Source organism: Sinohyriopsis cumingii, chromosome 13 (genome assembly GCF_028554795.1).
Source record: "Sinohyriopsis cumingii isolate HCF-2022 chromosome 13, ASM2855479v2, whole genome shotgun sequence".
Classification (NCBI taxonomy): domain Eukaryota; kingdom Metazoa; phylum Mollusca; class Bivalvia; order Unionida; family Unionidae; genus Sinohyriopsis; species Sinohyriopsis cumingii.
Genome location: NC_142973.1, coordinates 22626559 through 22646160, shown reverse-complemented (window position 1 = coordinate 22646160; position 19602 = coordinate 22626559). Strand labels below are relative to the sequence as shown.

The 19602-nt window shown below is 34.4% G+C and overlaps 1 protein-coding gene across 3 annotated transcripts in view; it reads right to left on the bottom strand.

The window, feature by feature from the left end:
* Nucleotides 1-19602, bottom strand: part of LOC149785046 (GATOR complex protein Iml1-like) — a 219312-nt gene that overhangs the window by 177913 nt on the left and 21797 nt on the right. For all 3 annotated transcript variants that reach the window (XM_089978764.1, XM_089978765.1, XM_089978767.1), the window contains exons 6-11: nt 18966-19015; nt 15772-15841; nt 10430-10570; nt 8386-8455; nt 7007-7079; nt 1946-2133 (exon numbers count right to left, since the gene is read on the bottom strand). In XM_089978764.1, the coding sequence (XP_089834890.1) occupies nt 1946-2133; nt 7007-7079; nt 8386-8455; nt 10430-10570; nt 15772-15841; nt 18966-19015 (592 nt within the window). The remainder of the gene's footprint in view (nt 1-1945; nt 2134-7006; nt 7080-8385; nt 8456-10429; nt 10571-15771; nt 15842-18965; nt 19016-19602) is intronic.

Here is a 19602-nt window from a genome sequence, read left to right as displayed (position 1 = left end):
TGTACAAAATCACTATATCTAATATTGCATTAAAAAATAGGTAGTTGCTGGGCAGTGTTGGCTGCTTTATCTGCCCATTCAGGACTCCTAATACCATCGTTACCAGGCAGCCAACAGTATGGTGTAATATAAACAGACTTTGTGAGCAAACCATATTTCTGTAAAATTTAGAAAATAACAGGTCAAAATCATGATTTTTCAAGATTATCATGATAATTATTTTAAATGCATAAACAACATTATAATCCAAAGAAACTAATTTTTCCTAGTAAAATATGTTTCTTTGAAAATACTTATCCAATCATAATACCTTAGGAGAACTACCATTACCTTACAAATTCAGCCCTCCCAGATACTACTTTTAGCTAAACGGAGCTAAAAGTTGTCTGCCAACCTATTTGGTGGTCGAGCAGAGTGATCTCCCCTTACATTATAGTACTTGGCGGTACACTGTAAGAATATCCCAGTTATTGCTGGAGTGGAGGGCACGCTTCCTATGGATGTAACTGCTGGGAGGGTGTGTGTGTATTATAATTGGGTAAGTATTTTTGAAGAAACATATTTTACTAGGAAAAATTGGTTTCTTCTTTGAATATGTTACCCAATCATAATACCTTAGGAGAATAGATAAGAGGTGGATGGAGGTACATCCCCTTACCCCGGAGATACCATCTACCCCTAAGGTATTTTGAGACAGCCTCTAGGTAACCCAACTGAAGGAGACTCCATCTTTCAGGGCACGATTTCAAAATGGAAAAAATCCCACCCACCCTGCAAATCTAGCAGAAGTTGTGAAGCCATATCTTTGAAAGCTGTCGATCAATCTGGAACGGAAACCTGTTGAGTTGTGGATATAGGTCATACCAGGCTGAACTGGCCTCTCTGGGATGACAGATCTCAGAGAAAAGATATGGGTGATTTTCTCAATTTATCTGCTGGTCTTTTATTTTCTCTCATTAAAACTCAAGCTAAATTGTGCAATGTGATATTCTTCAGGGAATTTTGCCGGTCTGGTAGATATATTTTAACAAAGAACCTTTGAAATTATTAAATTAATTTTGACTAAGGTGCATAAATCTGTTCCTGACAAAATATATTTGTTACATTGTGCAGATGACATAAACACTATTTTTAAATTTCACATTCTAAGGACTTCACAAGGGTTTTACAGAATACTGCCATTCCTGCAAACTGTGCTTTCATGTATGGTATATAACACTGGAAAATTTTAAAATACAACTTTAACACTTCTGATGTTATTACACAAATTCAAAGTACTACAAATACCAATGGTTTGGAGGGTTAAAGCAAAGCTAATTTACATAAGAACACCAAAGTTATATTAATAATTTTATAAATTATTTCAGAAATGATTGTGACTTACTACCATCTGTGATAAGATATCCAAGGGCGATAACTATTGGGTTTAGTCATCTAATTTTAAGTTGTCTCCCCAACTTAATACTGACCTGAAAGACCAGTGGATATACCATTTCTTGTTATTTTTGCTAAAACCAAAATGTTTGTTTTTAGTAATGCAGTAAAAACTATATTTGGTAATACATAACAGACACAATGCTATTAGCATGGAGTGATTAAAACCACTTGAAACCAAAAAAAAACCTTCTCACTCTGTCAATGCAAGTGAAACAAAACAAAGTGAGAACAGTGTTGGTCATTAGTGGTCTTAACACCGTCTTTCAGCACAAGATGGGTTATACATGATGGCCAGTATAACTTCCTGAGGAAGAGCCCATGAAAAGACCCAAGAAGAGCCACCGACCCATGGGAAGCTACTGGGAAGCATTCCTACATACCCACATTGGCTGAGCCCGAGACTTGAACCCACAAAGACAGTTGTGAGATGGCAGTGACTGGTAAAGATGAGTGCATTAGACTACTCTACCACCTTGGGCCCCAGTGAGAAAAACATTTTTTGACTTACAATTAAGTGACATATTGAGTGTTTCTAAGAAGTTGCCCTGTGCAGCTGTGGAATTCCTGGCTTTTGGCACAGTACAGCCCTGGTTCTCATGGTGATGAAGAACATGCTGCAGGTATTCATTAAACAGTTTCTTCAGCTGCTTCATTGTCCCTGTCCAATCTTCATATCGCTCATTCTGTACAACTACCCTAAAAATAAAGTACATTAGATTCTACACTATGCTAAAATATTATTTTTTTTACTGATCTCTTTTTTCTGAAATGGTTTGCAGAACTTATAAAAAAATTGCAAATCATCATATAAACTATTGATGATAATTAGAAATGCTAAAAGGTACACCTTACTATAAACTATTGATGATAATTAGAAATGCTAAAAGGTACACCTTACTATAAACTATTGATGATAATAAGAAATGCTAAAAGGTACAAATACTAAAAGGTACACCTTACTATAAACTATTGATGATAATAAGAAATGCTAAAAGGTACACCTTAATATAAACTATTGATGATAATTAGAAATGCTAAAAGGTACACCTTACTATAAACTATTGATGATAATAAGAAATGCTAAAAGGTACACCTTACTATAAACTATTGATGATAATTAGAAATGCTAAAAGGTATAAATGCTAAAAGGTACACCTTACTATAAACTATTGATGATAGTTTGAAATGCTAAAAGGTATAAATGCTAAAAGGTACACCTTACTATAAACTACTGATGATAATAAGAAATGCTAAAAGGTACACCTTACTATAAACTATTGATGATAATTAGAAATGCTAAAAGGTACACCTTACTATAAACTATTGATGATAATAAGAAATGCTAAAGGGTACACCTTACTATAAACTATTGATGATAATAAGAAATGCTAAAAGGTACACCTTACTATAAACTATTGATGATAATTAGAAATGCTAAAAGGTACACCTTACTATAAACTATTGATGATAATAAGAAATGCTAAAGGGTACACCTTACTATAAACTATTGATGATAGTTTAAAATGCTAAAAGGTACACCTTACTATAAACTATTGATGATAATTAGAAATGCTAAAAGGTACACCTTACTATAAACTATTGATGATAATTAGAAATGCTAAAAGGTATAAATGCTAAAAGGTACACCTTACTATAAACTACTGATGATAATTAGAAATGCTAAAAGGTACACCTTACTATAAACTATTGATGATAATTAGAAATGCTAAAAGGTACACCTTACTATAAACTATTGATGATAGTTTGAAATGCTAAAAGGTACACCTTACTATAAACTACTGATGATAATAAGAAATGCTAAAAGGTACACCTTACTATAAACTATTGATGATAGTTTGAAATGCTAAAAGGTATAAATGCTAAAAGGTACACCTTACTATAAACTACTGATGATAATAAGAAATGCTAAAAGGTACACCTTACTATAAACTATTGATGATAATTAGAAATGCTAAAAGGTACACCTTACTATAAACTATTGATGATAATAAGAAATGCTAAAAGGTACACCTTACTATAAACTATTGATGATAATAAGAAATGCTAAAAGGTACACCTTACTATAAACTATTGATGATAATTAGAAATGCTAAAAGGTACACCTTACTATAAACTATTGATGATAATAAGAAATGCTAAAGGGTACACCTTACTATAAACTATTGATGATAATAAGAAATGCTAAAAGGTACACCTTACTATAAACTATTGATGATAATTAGAAATGCTAAAAGGTACACCTTACTATAAACTATTGATGATAATAAGAAATGCTAAAGGGTACACCTTACTATAAACTATTGATGATAGTTTGAAATGCTAAAAGGTACACCTTACTATAAACTATTGATGATAGTTTGAAATGCTAAAAGGTACACCTTACTATAAACTATTGATGATAATTAGAAATGCTAAAAGGTACACCTTACTATAAACTATTGATGATAATAAGAAATGCTAAAAGGTACACCTTACTATAAACTATTGATGATAATTAGAAATGCTAAAAGGTATAAATGCTAAAAGGTACACCTTACTATAAACTACTGATGATAATTAGAAATGCTAAAAGGTACACCTTATTATAAACTATTGATGATAATTAGAAATGCTAAAAGGTACACCTTACTATAAACTATTGATGATAGTTTGAAATGCTAAAAGGTACACCTTACTATAAACTACTGATGATAATAAGAAATGCTAAAAGGTACACCTTACTATAAACTATTGATGATAATAAGAAATGCTAAAAGGTACACCTTACTATAAACTATTGATGATAATTAGAAATGCTAAAAGGTACACCTTACTATAAACTATTGATGATAATAAGAAATGCTAAAAGGTACACCTTACTATAAACTATTGATGATAATTAGAAATGCTAAAAGGTATAAATGCTAAAAGGTACACCTTACTATAAACTACTGATGATAATTAGAAATGCTAAAAGGTACACCTTACTATAAACTATTGATGATAATAAGAAATGCTAAAGGGTACACCTTACTATAAACTATTGATGATAGTTTGAAATGCTAAAAGGTACACCTTACTATAAACTATTGATGATAATTAGAAATGCTAAAAGGTACACCTTACTATAAACTATTGATGATAATAAGAAATGCTAAAAGGTACACCTTACTATAAACTATTGATGATAATTAGAAATGCTAAAAGGTATAAATGCTAAAAGGTACACCTTACTATAAACTACTGATGATAATTAGAAATGCTAAAAGGTACACCTTACTATAAACTATTGATGATAATTAGAAATGCTAAAAGGTACACCTTACTATAAACTATTGATGATAATAAGAAATGCTAAAAGGTACACCTTACTATAAACTACTGATGATAATAAGAAATGCTAAAAGGTACCCCTTACTATAAACTATTGATGATAGTTTGAAATGCTAAAAGGTACACCTTACTATAAACTATTGATGATAATAAGAAATGCTAAAAGGTACACCTTACTATAAACTATTGATGATAGTTTGAAATGCTAAAAGGTACACCTTACTATAAACTATTGATGATAGTTTGAAATGCTAAAAGGTACACCTTACTATAAACTATTGATGATAATAAGAAATGCTAAAAGGTACACCTTACTATAAACTATTGATGATAGTTTGAAATGCTAAAAGGTACACCTTACTATAAACTATTGATGATAGTTTGAAATGCTAAAAGGTACACCTTACTATAAACTATTGATGATAATAAGAAATGCTAAAAGGTACACCTTACTATAAACTATTGATGATAGTTTGAAATGCTAAAAGGTACACCTTACTATAAACTATTGATGATAATTAGAAATGCTAAAAGGTACACCTTACTATAAACTATTGATGATAGTTTGAAATGCTAAAAGGTACACCTTACTATAAACTATTGATGATAATAAGAAATGCTAAAAGGTACACCTTACTATAAACTATTGATGATAATTAGAAATGCTAAAAGGTACACCTTACTATAAACTATTGATGATAGTTTGAAATGCTAAAAGGTGTACCTTACTATAAACTATTGATGATAATTAGAAATGCTAAAAGGTACACCTAACTATAAACTATTGATGATAGTTTGAAATGCTAAAAGGTACACCTTACTATAAACTATTGATGATAATTAGAAATGCTAAAAGGTACACCTTACTATAAACTATTGATGATAGTTTGAAATGGTAAAAGGTACACCTTACTATAAACTATTGATGATAATTAGAAATGCTAAAAGGTACACCTTACTATAAACTTGACTAAAAGTTTCTGTCAAAGAGGACTGTGTATAACAATATTAAAAAAAGGCTCAGCGATAAACATGGTATCTTGACTGTGAACAGCATTATGATAATGCTGCTTTTTGCTTCAGCTTTTAAGACATGAAACTTGAGTATATCCTAGCTTCAGGCACATATTACTACTTGAATTCTGTTTTTGTAAAACATATCCCCACACACTTCATCATTCTGACATCTACCCAGATGTTTGTACCTCTAAGATAGATCCTCGAGAGTAAGCACTTGGGGTGGGGGGATGGGGGAGGGGGAATTCAGTAGAATATGTGCCTTTGTCTTTTCATACCTAGTAAGAAGGATTAAAGGGTGGGTATCTCACAGGTTTCCAAGTTATGGCACAAGCTAAAGCCTGGGGGTTAGGAATAGACACAGGGGGTCAATTTCAGTTGTATGTATACACTTTTCTTTTCATGTTCAGTAAGTGCATCTATGATTACAAGGTGGGGATCTCAATAGCTTCAATGTTATGACCATGGGCAAGACCCATGGCCTTGATCCTAGGATGCACATCTGATATGCATTGACAACTGGGTCACTCATCACACATGCCAACTCTTGGATATATGAGACAATTAACTCTGGATTTTTTTTTTTAATTTAGGTAAAATCACTCCTACCCAACTAATCCATCCAACAGGGGTGTGACCAAATATCCAAATGTTCTGTTACAAGCTAGATCAAAAAGAGTATCATTGACCCAAGTTGTATGTATCATATCAAGTTATAACAATGTAGAAGGATTTCAAGGATACAACACATGTAAGACATATATATGAACATACTGTATCATGATATCCCTGTACTTTTTTAAACGCATGGGGAAAATAATGCCAGAGTTCCAGCCGAACACATCTTAGTGAAAATAGTGAAAAAATGCCTTTTACTTTTGCAGTAGCATGCAGTGTAATTGGGATATAAGTTACACTGACAAACTGATATGTGAATTCTCCTATCTAACATTCAAAGTATCAGTACGCCAAAGAAACAAAGTCATGGCCTAGTTCATCTAACTGTAAATTTTATTCTCCTGAAATATTCTAACCAAAAATTTAGGTCAATACCGCTCATATGTGACATGATTCGTCTTCATTTAAAATTTGGACTAATGTGTACCTGATATTCAATATAAAACAAAACAACCCCAAAACCGACCATCTCTCTACCTAGATCTCAATCAAACAGACATCTGAAAATGAAATTTTGACGAAATATTAGTCATTTAATAACCTGTAGAAATCTTCATAAAAGCGCCCAAGATAATCCTGCTGGAGACAGTCCAACATATGAGGTGTAAATTCATCTGAAACAATAAACAAAACCTAAGCATCAGCATCTACTAAAGAGTTTAATCAGATGTGCAAATGTCAGCATTCAAGAGGATACAAAAGGAAACACTAAAATTAATTCCATTTTAAATAAAACTTGTGTTTTGTATCAGTAATGACAAAAACAATAGAAAACCACATCTACTGATATATTTTTTATGACTATGACCATTTTTATTCAATAAACATATGGAGGTATCTTTACATTCAAGCAAAGAAAGACACAAAGAAAATTACCGGCACTTCATGTTTCATCTACATCTACATTCACTTACATCTACCTGCAATAAATAAACTCCATATTTCCATGAAACCCAACAGTATGTTAAAGAAAATGGCAATTCTGTCCCAGAGATGTAAAAGTCTGTCATGCTTCTAATATTCAACTGAACTTTTCATTCAAACACAGAAGGAATCAATGAGATAATGTCTTTTTCATGTGTGAATGAACTAAATGACAGTTTTAATACTTAAACAAGCACTGATAAAAATTCACATGAAAACTGAACCATGATTATTTAACTTAAATGTCCAGTATTTCTACTGATTGTTTTCAACCTTCCAACTTGAACCTGTACAATTAAATACATTGTATCCTAAAAAGAAGAAACAATGTATGATTATCCTTGAACACTGTAAGTACAATACTTTTGGAATCAATGTGATAAAAAGTATGATTAATACTGAATACTGTGTAAGTACAATACTTTTGGAATCATGTTATACAAAGTATGATTAAGACTGTACACTGTGTAAACACAATACTTTTAGAATCAATGTTATACAAAGTATGATTACCACTGAACACTGTGTAAGTACAATACTTTTGGAATCAACGTTATACAAACTATGATTACCACTGAACACTGTGTAAGTACATTACATCTGGAATCAATGTTATACAAAGTATGATTACCACTGAACACTGTGTAAGTACAATACTTTTGGAATCAACATTATACAAACTATGATTACCACTGAACACTGTGTAAGTACATTACATTTGGAATCAATGTTATACTAAGTATGATTACCACTGTAGAATGTGTAAGTACCATACTTCTGGAATCAATGTTATACAAAGTATGATTAACACTGAACACTGTGTAAGTACCATACTTTTGGAATCAACATTATACAAAGTATGATTAACACTGAACACTGTAAGTTCAATACTTCTGGAATCAACATTATACAAAATCGTAACTAAAGAAAAGAACTATCATCACACAGATACATATGTAAAGCATTTACATGCATCATGTTAAGTCTGTCACATACCTCTGGACTGAGCATCATAAAATGTCCTAGAAAACAGGACTATGGTCACATCATGAAGGCAGTTCTGTTCCTGAAAATGCAATTAAAAGAATGTAAATATGGATTTTGTTAACATTACTGATCATTATGTGCTTACACTCACATTATAATTTTATATTATATTCTTGAAAGACAAAAGTAAAATTTAGAAATGCATTGTACAATGCTCACTTTTATTATTTTCCAATTTTTTCTGACCTGACATATTTTGAAGTTTGAAAAGATTCATCCACTCTAACAGTTTTTGTCATATAACATCCACAACTCACACTGTAAAGCATTTTGCTTAACATGTGGCACCATTTTCTTTAAAAGGATATACTGGTGCACTAACTGACTAGCTTATCAGTATAATTAATCTGTGAGGCAAAGTTCAAATTTGAAGAAACCCATCTGTTTTCTTGGAAATGGGTCATATATAGTTCCTATAAATAGCAGGTAAGTACTCTAGCCCTATTCTTATACAACATTCACCCTTTTAAGAATATTCTCAAATTTATAGGAGTAGAATTAAAGAGGTGATACTATAAATGACAAAAACAACTTTTTATTGCTTTATTTTTATTTTTTACCATACCCAAAAAAATGTAATCCATAGACAAGCAAGTGTAAAATATAATTTGGTGAAAAAAAGCAAAATGATTAAGCCAAAAGTGTAATGGTTGGCATGTATGGTTTTTTGATGCATGGGGACAGCAGGGTCATATGGCCTAGCTGACAGGGTCTGAAATGTTTCTGGTAAGACATTGTGACAGGTTCCAGCATCAGAATGATGGCATTATTTTGACTTATTTACAGCCGGATTTGACAAACTGTTCAAGCTTGATGATGCAGATTCAGTAAAGAGAATGCTACTCATTTCTATTTGTACATTTCTACAGCAGTTATTCACGCCTGTTCACTTGCAACTAGGAAACTTTGTGGAAAAAGCAGTTCTGGCCTAATTTGAGAGTATGGTGAGTGAGTGTGTGTGTGATTTGGATTTTTAACATAGCTTTAACAATTTTTCAGTCACACAGCTATGATGTCTGCAGTGTGGCAGTTTATAGTGATGTCTAGCAATGGGGCATCATGCTGCAGACATGTAACATGATGTCCCACCCAGTCACATTATCCTGACACCAGGCAGACCAGTCCTCACACTAATCTCTTAATGCTGAGCACCTAGCGAGGCAGCTTTTAGTACCATTTTTAGAAGTCTTTGGTATGACTCGGCCAGGGTTCAAACACACTACCTCCTGCATCTGAGGCAGATGCTGTAACAACTAGGCCACCAGAGCAGTTCAGAGCATGGTAATACAGGATCTGTTTCCAACTTTTGGGATCTGACAGAAAATTTCTGGTTGATATCTGAGTAGAAAACTGGTAGGTATATAAAAAGGATAATTATCATGGAAAAACCTGGATTATTTATGACCAACTTTAAGAAGGAAATAATAAATATAGCAAGTTGTTAATTGTTATTTAAATGACTCAACAGTAAATATGCTTAAATGTTGTAAAATTTTATTTGCCATTTTGAACAAGCAAATAAATTTTAATTCCAAGAAATCTGATGTCGATATTCAATACACTGAAGTACAAGAGCTGAAAGGTAAAATGTTCTACAAGAAGCTGATTATAATTTCTACATGGAAGTACAAGAGTTGAAAGGTAAAATGTTCTACAAGAAGCTGATTATAATTTCTACATGGAAGGACAAGAGCTGAAAGGTAAAATGTTCTACAAGAAGCTGATTATAATTTCTACATGGAAGTACAAGAGTTGAAAGATAAAATGTTCTACAAGAAGTTGATTATAATTTCTACATGGAAGTACAAGAGTTAAAAGGTAAAATGTTCTACAAGAAGCTGATTATAATTTCTACATGGAAGTACAAGAGTTAAAAGGTAAAATGTTCTACAAGAAGCTGATTATAATTTCTACACTGAAGTACAAGAGTTAAAAGGTAAAATGTTCTACAAGAAGCTGATTATAATTTCTTTGGGGATGACAAGGACATTACCTTCCATTTTGCAAAGAGATCAGTGAGAAATCCATTGACTGCCTTCTCAAAGTAGAGGTCTCCATTGACATCAAAGTCCCACATTTCTGAACTCATCTGAATGGAGATTTGTACAACAGCTGTGGGGGATCGGTAAACAATCTAAAAGATATTCAATTAATTGGTTAAAACAATAATCACTGTTTCTTGTCCATAAATCAAGAACTCTACAAACAATTTATTTTCAAGTAATGGATATTGGTATATAGGAAAGAATCCGTAAAACTAACTTCAAGTTACTTCTGAGATACAAAAAAGAAAATTTCATATTAAATTCTGTTTCTCCAATAATACTTACCTGATAACCATAACACTAGTAAATGGACTCCAGCAACCTCACAAAGTCCTCCAAACAAATTCTCATACCATTTATGATAGTTTGTGTTTAATGGAATAAACTTTGCAGAGATACCGTTATAACTCCCCAGCCTGAAAACTAGAAATATACCAGATGTCCATCAGTTTAAGCTTGAACAATACATCAATATGGATGCTTGAATTGCAGGCAGGTGTATGAGGATTTATTCATAATGTACTCAGGTTAGTATACTCACCAAAATATAATTTATGGTACAAATTTCCTTTATCCATCAAATACATTATTGGTTCACATTAACATTAGGAGAATAGGAAAAGGGAGGAGGAAAAGCAAAAGAACAACCAATCTCTGTCCTAGTAATGCATTAGGAGGTCATAATGATATGGATCCACAGAGACTGTGCAAGACCAACTTCCTAACAAAGGGGCAACACAACCAAGAAATAACTATGAATCATGCAACTTGTAATCACCATAAAGCTTTAATCAGAGGGAAAGGAGAAACAAATATGGTTTCCTTACCAAAGGACATTTCAGGGCAAATCCAATTCAAATTTTAAACCATTGCCTGTGAGCTAGCATCAACAAGGTCTGGTGGGGCATCTAAACAACAGCTAATGGGAACACTAGATTCAGTGCTCTTCTCTTCTAAGCCATATCCCGAAAGCAAAACTGAGCCAGTCAGTAACCTCAATAATGTGTCAAACTGAATTTAGATGCGAAGATCAAACAGACAGCTCTAATCTCATGTTCTCATATCTTCAGAGGTGTATTTGATCTGTGATATCTCCAAATACAGCAAATAAATTGCCCAACTGAACCAAGAGACCAAAGCTTGAGAGGGAACAATATCCCTTCTTGATTGGAATGTATAGTCTCTGACAGCCCTTACATTTCAGTGCATTTAGGATCAGCACCTCAAATCAAGCACTGGGTCCTGGAGTTTTGCATCTTTAGAAGTATCAAATGATAAGAAAGAGTAAATGACTGATGACAACTGGTTCTTGGCCAAAAACCTTGCTGTGTCATTAAAACAACCAAATCATTTTAAATATAAATGCACAAACTTAAATGAACTTAGCAATGTAAGAACCCAGGGGAGATTACATCTAGGAAACAAATATGAGTATCTAGGGCCAGCTCAGATCAAAACTTGCCAACAAGTCAAGTAGCTCCTTGTCATGGGATATATCTGCTCTCCTATGATGTCTGAAGGGATTGGGAATTATGCAGCAATAGCCTTTAATAGTAGCTGGTGCTAAATTTATTCTCATTAGAAAGTCAAAGAAAGAAATTAACCAGCTTTGGAATGGAAGCCCATATGGAAATGAGATCATTGTTTTTGCTCTAGCACATAAATAATAATAATAATAATAATAATAATAATATTTCATTTTTTTGTAGATGATGTTGGCCAGAACAGGGAGACAACACTATCCATAATCTGAGTGAAAGCCCAGGGGCTGACGTTGAGGCCAAAGGGAAGAACGGTGAACTGAAGGATGGTGTGGTGGTAAGTGAAATGGAGAAACATGCATGGAAATATGTCTGTTAGATCAAGACTAATGGCATTCTCACCCTGTCTGACGAAGAGCAGATTGACCTCACAGTCTCCATCTTGAATTGGGTGAGGTGACTCCAGTCAATGGTGGGCCTCAACTTGCTGTTTGCTTTCCAAAATAAGACAGCCATGAGTAAAAATGCCAGGGATTGTGGCCTTGGCACAAGCTCCCACGCCCTCATATTTATTTGGCGGGGATGAGCTACTGTTATCTCCTGTTGTAGAAAGGCATCCATCGCCTGATCTGATGGTGTATTTGTCAAGAGGGAGAGGGGATTGCTGATGAATGAAACCTGAAGCCCCTCCAAATGACCTGCCTCAGCCCCTCCACCCTTCTGAGGGAAGAGGCAGGTCCAATGAAAATCAGTTTCTCATCACCACCGTACAAATGCTTCCTAGGGATCAATGTTGCTGCACATGTAAGTGAGATGTCCAGTCTTGAGGCCGCTTAACATCCCTTCACATTGACAGGGACTGAGTGGTTCCAAATGCCTGTGTGGGTTGAGCAGCAAGGTAGAGGGGCAGTTCCTAAGCTGCCTGCCTCTGAACTTCCTCTATTCTTATACCAAACCAATGGTAACCTGAACAGGGCCATCTGGAAAGGGAGGATATGATAAGGTAGGAGAGACGTGGATCACACACATACAACACACTGTATCAAGAATTGATCAGCTGACCCCCATCAAAGAATTCACCATAGTATGCTGAGCAACTCTGGTCATTGACCATAGCAATCCTGGCTGTTGTCTCACACGCAAACCAGCTCTGATGGGCATGGAGTAGATTTGTCTGCCCTAAGAAACAGAAAAGTGTACATATGAACAGTTACTACATTCTTGTCAAGTGCCAGGAGATCGGTTCTAAATGAGATCTACCAAATCTTAAGAACAGCAATAAGGGTAGAGGACTTCTGAAGTAGCCAACAACTGGAAAAAGAAATTGTCCTTGATGGGGGCTTGAAAGCTAACTTCAGTCCATTTCATGGTTGGAGCTGAGTAAGATGTGAAGAATGGTGGATCTGAAGGAGTTCCATCACACACGCTGTGCGTTGAGGCCTAACTGGGTCTACTTGCAGTGCTAGAGAAGTGTGTGTGTGTGTGTGATTTGGATTTTTAACATAGCTTTAACAATTTTTCAGTCATATCACTACGATATCTGCAGTGTGACAGTTTATAATGATGTCTAGCACTGGGGCATCATGCCGCAGACATGTAGCATGATGTCCCACACAGTCACATTATCCTGATTGCAGGCCAACCAGTCCTAACACTAACCTCTTAATGCTGAGCACCGAGCGAGGCAGCTGTTAGTACCAATTTTGTAAGTCTTTGGTATGACTCGACAGGGGATCAAACCCACGACCTCCCGCATCCAGGGCAGACACTAGAAAAGACAAACCAAGTGGTAGGAAGACTCAATTCCATCCCCAGACAAACATCACTATTCCTCCCTTGTGGACAAGCAGTGAACATATGGAAGACCAGCACTGCCGGCATGCCAGCTGGTTTGCCCAGGGAATTGTTGACCTGGAAGCTGCCAGTATAGAATACAGTTTGGATATCACTGGTGAAGGCCCCTCCAAAGGACTGGTTGGACAGATAGATTTCACACTGAAATCTCCATCATAGAAAGGGCATGTAACCAACAGTATGGCTGGACGGACAGATCTGTCACCAAGATCCCCATAAATCATAGCTGACTAGACCGATTAGACAAAAAGGTCCCCATGTTGAAATGGCTAGACAGATGGCAACGGTGTAGTTTTAATATCTAATATCCAATGGACAGGTGTAAACAGCATGTGGTCAACCTGGATGCTGGCAATCTGGCAATCACTTGTACTGATCGCACCAAAGGCCTGGCTGAACAGACAGATTTCTCACTGAAATCTCCAGTACAGTAATGATAAGATGCTGATGGCATGGCTAGATGGATGGATCTATCACTACGATCCCTGTATGAACTATCTGGCTGGACCATTTCATTGAAAAGATCTCCATGCTGGGACAGCAGGACTGCCAGTGTTGGCTGGACTACTGGTGTCACGTGCACTTCCAGTGTCAGTTGGACAGTTGGCAATGTCAGGACGACTGGTGACTGCGGGACGGTCAGTAATGAAATGGTAGTATTTAGAGTTGGATCCAACAGATACAACATGAACCACATGCACTCGAACTTACAGGCCTGAAGGACATGCTCGGACATGCAGGGGGACTTACGCCTTGTCTGCTGCCTAAAATTGGGGAATACTTCCCAATGAGTTGGTATTGCCAGCAATGAACCATAGGTTATCTTCCTTGATTTATTTGGTCTTTCCTTCCTTTCAATACCTAAAGGACGATCGCTGTGAACGTGCATTTCATGCGTATAGTAAACATTTGTCCTGGAATGAAACAAGAAGATAAAAAAAAGCATTGATTAGCAAATTAGTATTTAAATAACTAGCTACTAGCATAAATTGTTAATCAGTACATGACTAAATACCTAAAATGGAAGCCTAGACTGACTGCGTGTTATAGATGCTGCAAATCAGAAACAGGGTATAGTATAAACAAAACAATAGTCATGGTAGACTTCCATGCTGTTGCATATATATCATTTAAATGACAAAAAAATACAAATTAAGCAGAAACTAGTAATGTATCGAAATTACTAGGTCACTAAAACACTTGTAACTAACAGATCAGTGAAAGTGTCATATGAGAAACCTATGGCCCTGTTTTAAACTTATGCACAATACTTAGTTAATAATTAAACCACAATTCAATCAAAGTCAGCATTAAATATAAATAAAACATAATTATGAAGCAGCACTTCAGAATTTCACTTATAGCAGCTCTGTAATGGATGGAGTAAGCGAATAAAGTCAAAGGTATGCTAACTCGCAATGACCTTGTATAAGGTCATCAATAGCACAGAGGGACAGTGTTCTTACAAGATGAAGTCCCAACAAGGGACAAAATACTCAGAAATTATAAAACAATGCATACAGCCTGCAGTAGATCAATAAATCTGACAATAAATCCAAAATGAACATTGGATGGGTCCAAAGGAACACAAAAACGACTGGATTGTCAGAGGATAAATTGTACAATGTGTAGTATGTACAGCAATGAAAGCTAAAAACTGGCAACACCTGGTAGAATCAAGGGGAGTTATTGCCCTTTGTCCATTGAAATGGACAGGTAAAAACGAATTTTCGTCTTTTAGTAGGGCTGGGTTCACAAGGTAGTAGGATAATATTCCAAATTTAATGAGACTTGGGAACATATTCAAAGGAGAAACTTTACAATGACTTGCACCCAGGTGGCATTCAATAAGTTTTGTACATCATGCCCAGTATATGCTGTCATGGAAACACTCTGCTTCCTAAAAGAAACAGTGAATTACTCATTGTTAATACTAATAATTTCGTTGAGGTTACCCTTGTATCACCAGTGATGACTCCACAAGTAACTCGCTCTCCTTTAGCCCACAACTCATTCACATGCACCCTGGAATGCAAAGAAGAAAATTTGTGTGGAACAAAGCAAATAAGAGAATAATTAAACTGACAGAAGTATACATTAACTGCCATGTACAAACTGACACAGAGAATAACCAAACTAACATGGAAGTGGACTTGACTGACATGTACAAATTGACATAGAAGCATACATGTAAAGAAAACATCATAGGAGTGACATTCTTTTTTAAATTTTACCTAATGGAAGTTAGTGAGAGATAACTAACATAAATAAAGAATTTTAGACAGCTCTTAAAGCAGTTTCACAAATTTCTTCTGAAATGATTGCCAATATAAGAATTAAATTATCACAAGATTAAAAAATACCAAATTTAATTTAATATATCTACAAAGTAGTGAATTAAAATTAGTTCCATGCACATTCAGATGCCCCAAGCTTTCATCTATACCTCATATAACATTAAGATGGAATTCGTGATGTCATTAAAAATTACAAAATGTGAGTAATATAGGCTTTATTAATTTAAACGTATGCAAACTGAGTGAATTTTCCCCCCACCAACCATAATGAGGTCACAATAGTTTAAATTATCAAAACGGGACTATGACCAGACAGAGATTTATAGTTACTAGGCTAACATGGAAACTAGCTATATTTAAAATCTCTATTTTCAAGGCATTAAAGGAAAAATATTTAAATGGGATTTAAAACAAGAGTCCTTGAAGAGAATGACACTCTCCTGGCTGAAAATTTTTCCAGGAACTGAAGACCATTTCTTTTTGTAAACTACTGACTGTTCAATCCATCTCTGATATTTCTGATCAATAACAATATTTTCAAATTAACTGATGTAGGACAATATTGGATGTGCTACCAGCACCATTTTCATTTAGGAACAACTAGATACAATTAGAAGACTTTTGGTGAAAACAAATATGAATATAAGCAGCCATTTTGAATATCTGATGATCAGCATCATCTTTATTAAGGACCAACAAGCAACACAAGTCTTTTGGTGAAAATTCCGTCTATATGACCATCCAAGCAGGCATAGTACCAATAACAAGTTTTATCAAAGTGGCTACTAATGTGGCCATATTGAAAGCAACACCAGCACCATTTTAATTTAAAACAAGCTAGATATCATAAGAAGTCTTCTTGTCACAACCCGATGGTGGCAATATTGGAGGTAAGATCAGAACCATTTTAATTTAGAACCAACTAGATAACATAAGAAATCATCTGCTGGAAACCCTATGTTGATGTGACCTTGCAATCAGGAGGAGTAGCAGTAACAAGATTTTCAAGATCAATGCTATAGTGGCCATATTTATGTCATATTGAAACCATTTTAATTACAATGAACTAGACATTATTCAAGTTTTTTATATAATGAAAACACTTTTGCTATTACCCTCCATTCAGGAGGTGTAGCAATAACAAAATTTCAAAATGGCTACTGTAGTGGCCATATTGGATGTCAGAGCAAAACCCCTTTCATTTAGGGCTAACTATACCTTGTGATGAATGTATGTGGCAATCCTCCAAAAACGACATTACATAAAGCTCTTATGGTCAATGTCCAGTAGTGTTAAAAGTGATAAATGACCTTGACCTTGAAGATAAAACTTTGATTGTGATACATAAGATGTCATCAAGCTGAAAATAAGTGTACTACGTTGATCCCAATACCTTAAACAATTTGTACAATATAAAGCAGAAAAAAGAAACCTTAAAAATTGACATTTAACTTTAAGTATATGACCTCAAATGTGCCATGCAACATATCCTCTGGCGACAATATAAAATATACCAGGCTTCACCTATTTATCTTAAACAGATGTCAAATTAAAAAGCAGATGGGCAAATGTGACTGATCTGCAACTCTTTTAATCACTGATATATAATTATTCATGCTTCATATCAAATGGCTGTAAAATCAGAATATAATCAATGATAATGTAGCTCACCTCCCAGAAGCTTTCAGTAGTCTAAAGCAGCCATTGTAAACATTAATTATCATGCAGAATATAGGTACAAAGTACAATGATCTTGACAAAAAAATATTGGCTCCTTACATTTTGATTTTCAATCTTAAGCCAATTTAAAAGTAATAAAAATCTATAATTAAAAAAATGTTACTGAACTTCTTTCATATAAGGGTGTAGTCCTGATAGAGGTGTGTACAATTCATAATAAGGGTGTAGTCCTGATAGAGGTGTGTACAATTCATAATAAGGGTGTAGTCCTGATAGAGGTGTGTACAATTCATAATAAGGGTGTAGTCCTGATAGAGGTGTGTACAATTCATAATAAGGGTGTAGTACTGATAGAGGTGTGTACAATTCATAATAAGGGTGTTGTCCTGATAGAGGTGTGTACAATTCATAATAAGGGTGTAGTCCTGATAGAGGTGTGTACAATTCATAATAAGGGTGTTGTCCTGATAGAGGTGTGTACAATTCATAATAAGGGTGCAGTCCTGATAGAGGTGTGTACAATTCATAATAAGGGTGTAGTACTGATAGAGGTGTGTACAATTCATAATAAAGGTGTAGTCCTGATAGAGGTGTATACAATTTATAATAAGGGTGTAGTACTGATAGAGGTGTGTACAATTCATAATAAGGGTGTAGTCCTGATAGAGGTGTGTACAATCGTCAAGTTTGATAAACAATGAGACTGAACTGAAGTATAAACTATGGGTCAAAATGAACTACTTTTGTGATGTGGCTTTATTATTCATCAGGTTGCATCAATCCACCAAATTTTATAATTCTGGTCATAATAGTATGTATACTTGGTACAGAAAACCTATTTGGACATGAATTCAATGCTAAACACATTACAAATTGTTACCTAGAACCTGTGTGCATGTGTGTGTGTGTGTGTGTATGTATGTACTGTACGTACGAACGTATGTACGTACGTATGTGCTTGATCTATGCAGATGCTGACATTGACAATAGGGAAAGTATACTATTATCAATGACACATGTATACAAGGATGCTTTCTACAAATCTTTTCTAGGGTGGGAACAAACCCACAGTCAGTTCCATTCCATCTTCATCACTTCTAATTTTGTGCACATAAAAAGTATACAAATAGTGAAAATGAATTTTAAAAACTGATTTAAAAAAACTGTCATACCTCATCCCACTGTATGTTATTAACTTATTCAAATAAACACTGGAGTTTTTCTGAAAGAGAAATGAGAGATTAGTTGATAGAGTAACATACATTTTGCTATCAGACTGATTTGGAATCAAAAGACAATTAACAATAGATGGGGAACCAAGTTAAACAGCATGTATATGAATTCTTTCAAACTAGGTAAGATCAGAGAAATTTTGAATTTCTTTTATACATAAAAACTTTTTAAGAGGAAGCAGTACATTAGTGCAAAATCTGATTAAAACCAGAGCCACATGCATTATAATGAGCAATACTCACACAACAGTGTAATTTCTGTATCCTAAAAGTGATATTGTATTTTAAAAATAATATAAAGAGGACTGTTTAATGCTTATTAAATCAAAATCTGTCACAAAGAGGACCGTTTAATGCTTATTAAATCAAAATCTGTCACAAAGAGGACTGTTTAATACTTATTAAATTAAAATCTGTCAAGTTCTTTTAATGTTGTGAGCATCCTAAAAATTTCAAGGGAGATTACTCATCACATATTGCCTTTACCTGATTTTGATAAATTCACAGATCAGGAATTCTAATTGCTTACAGTATAAATTTTCTTTAACAGTACACAAGACCCTTTCTTTGTCTTTTA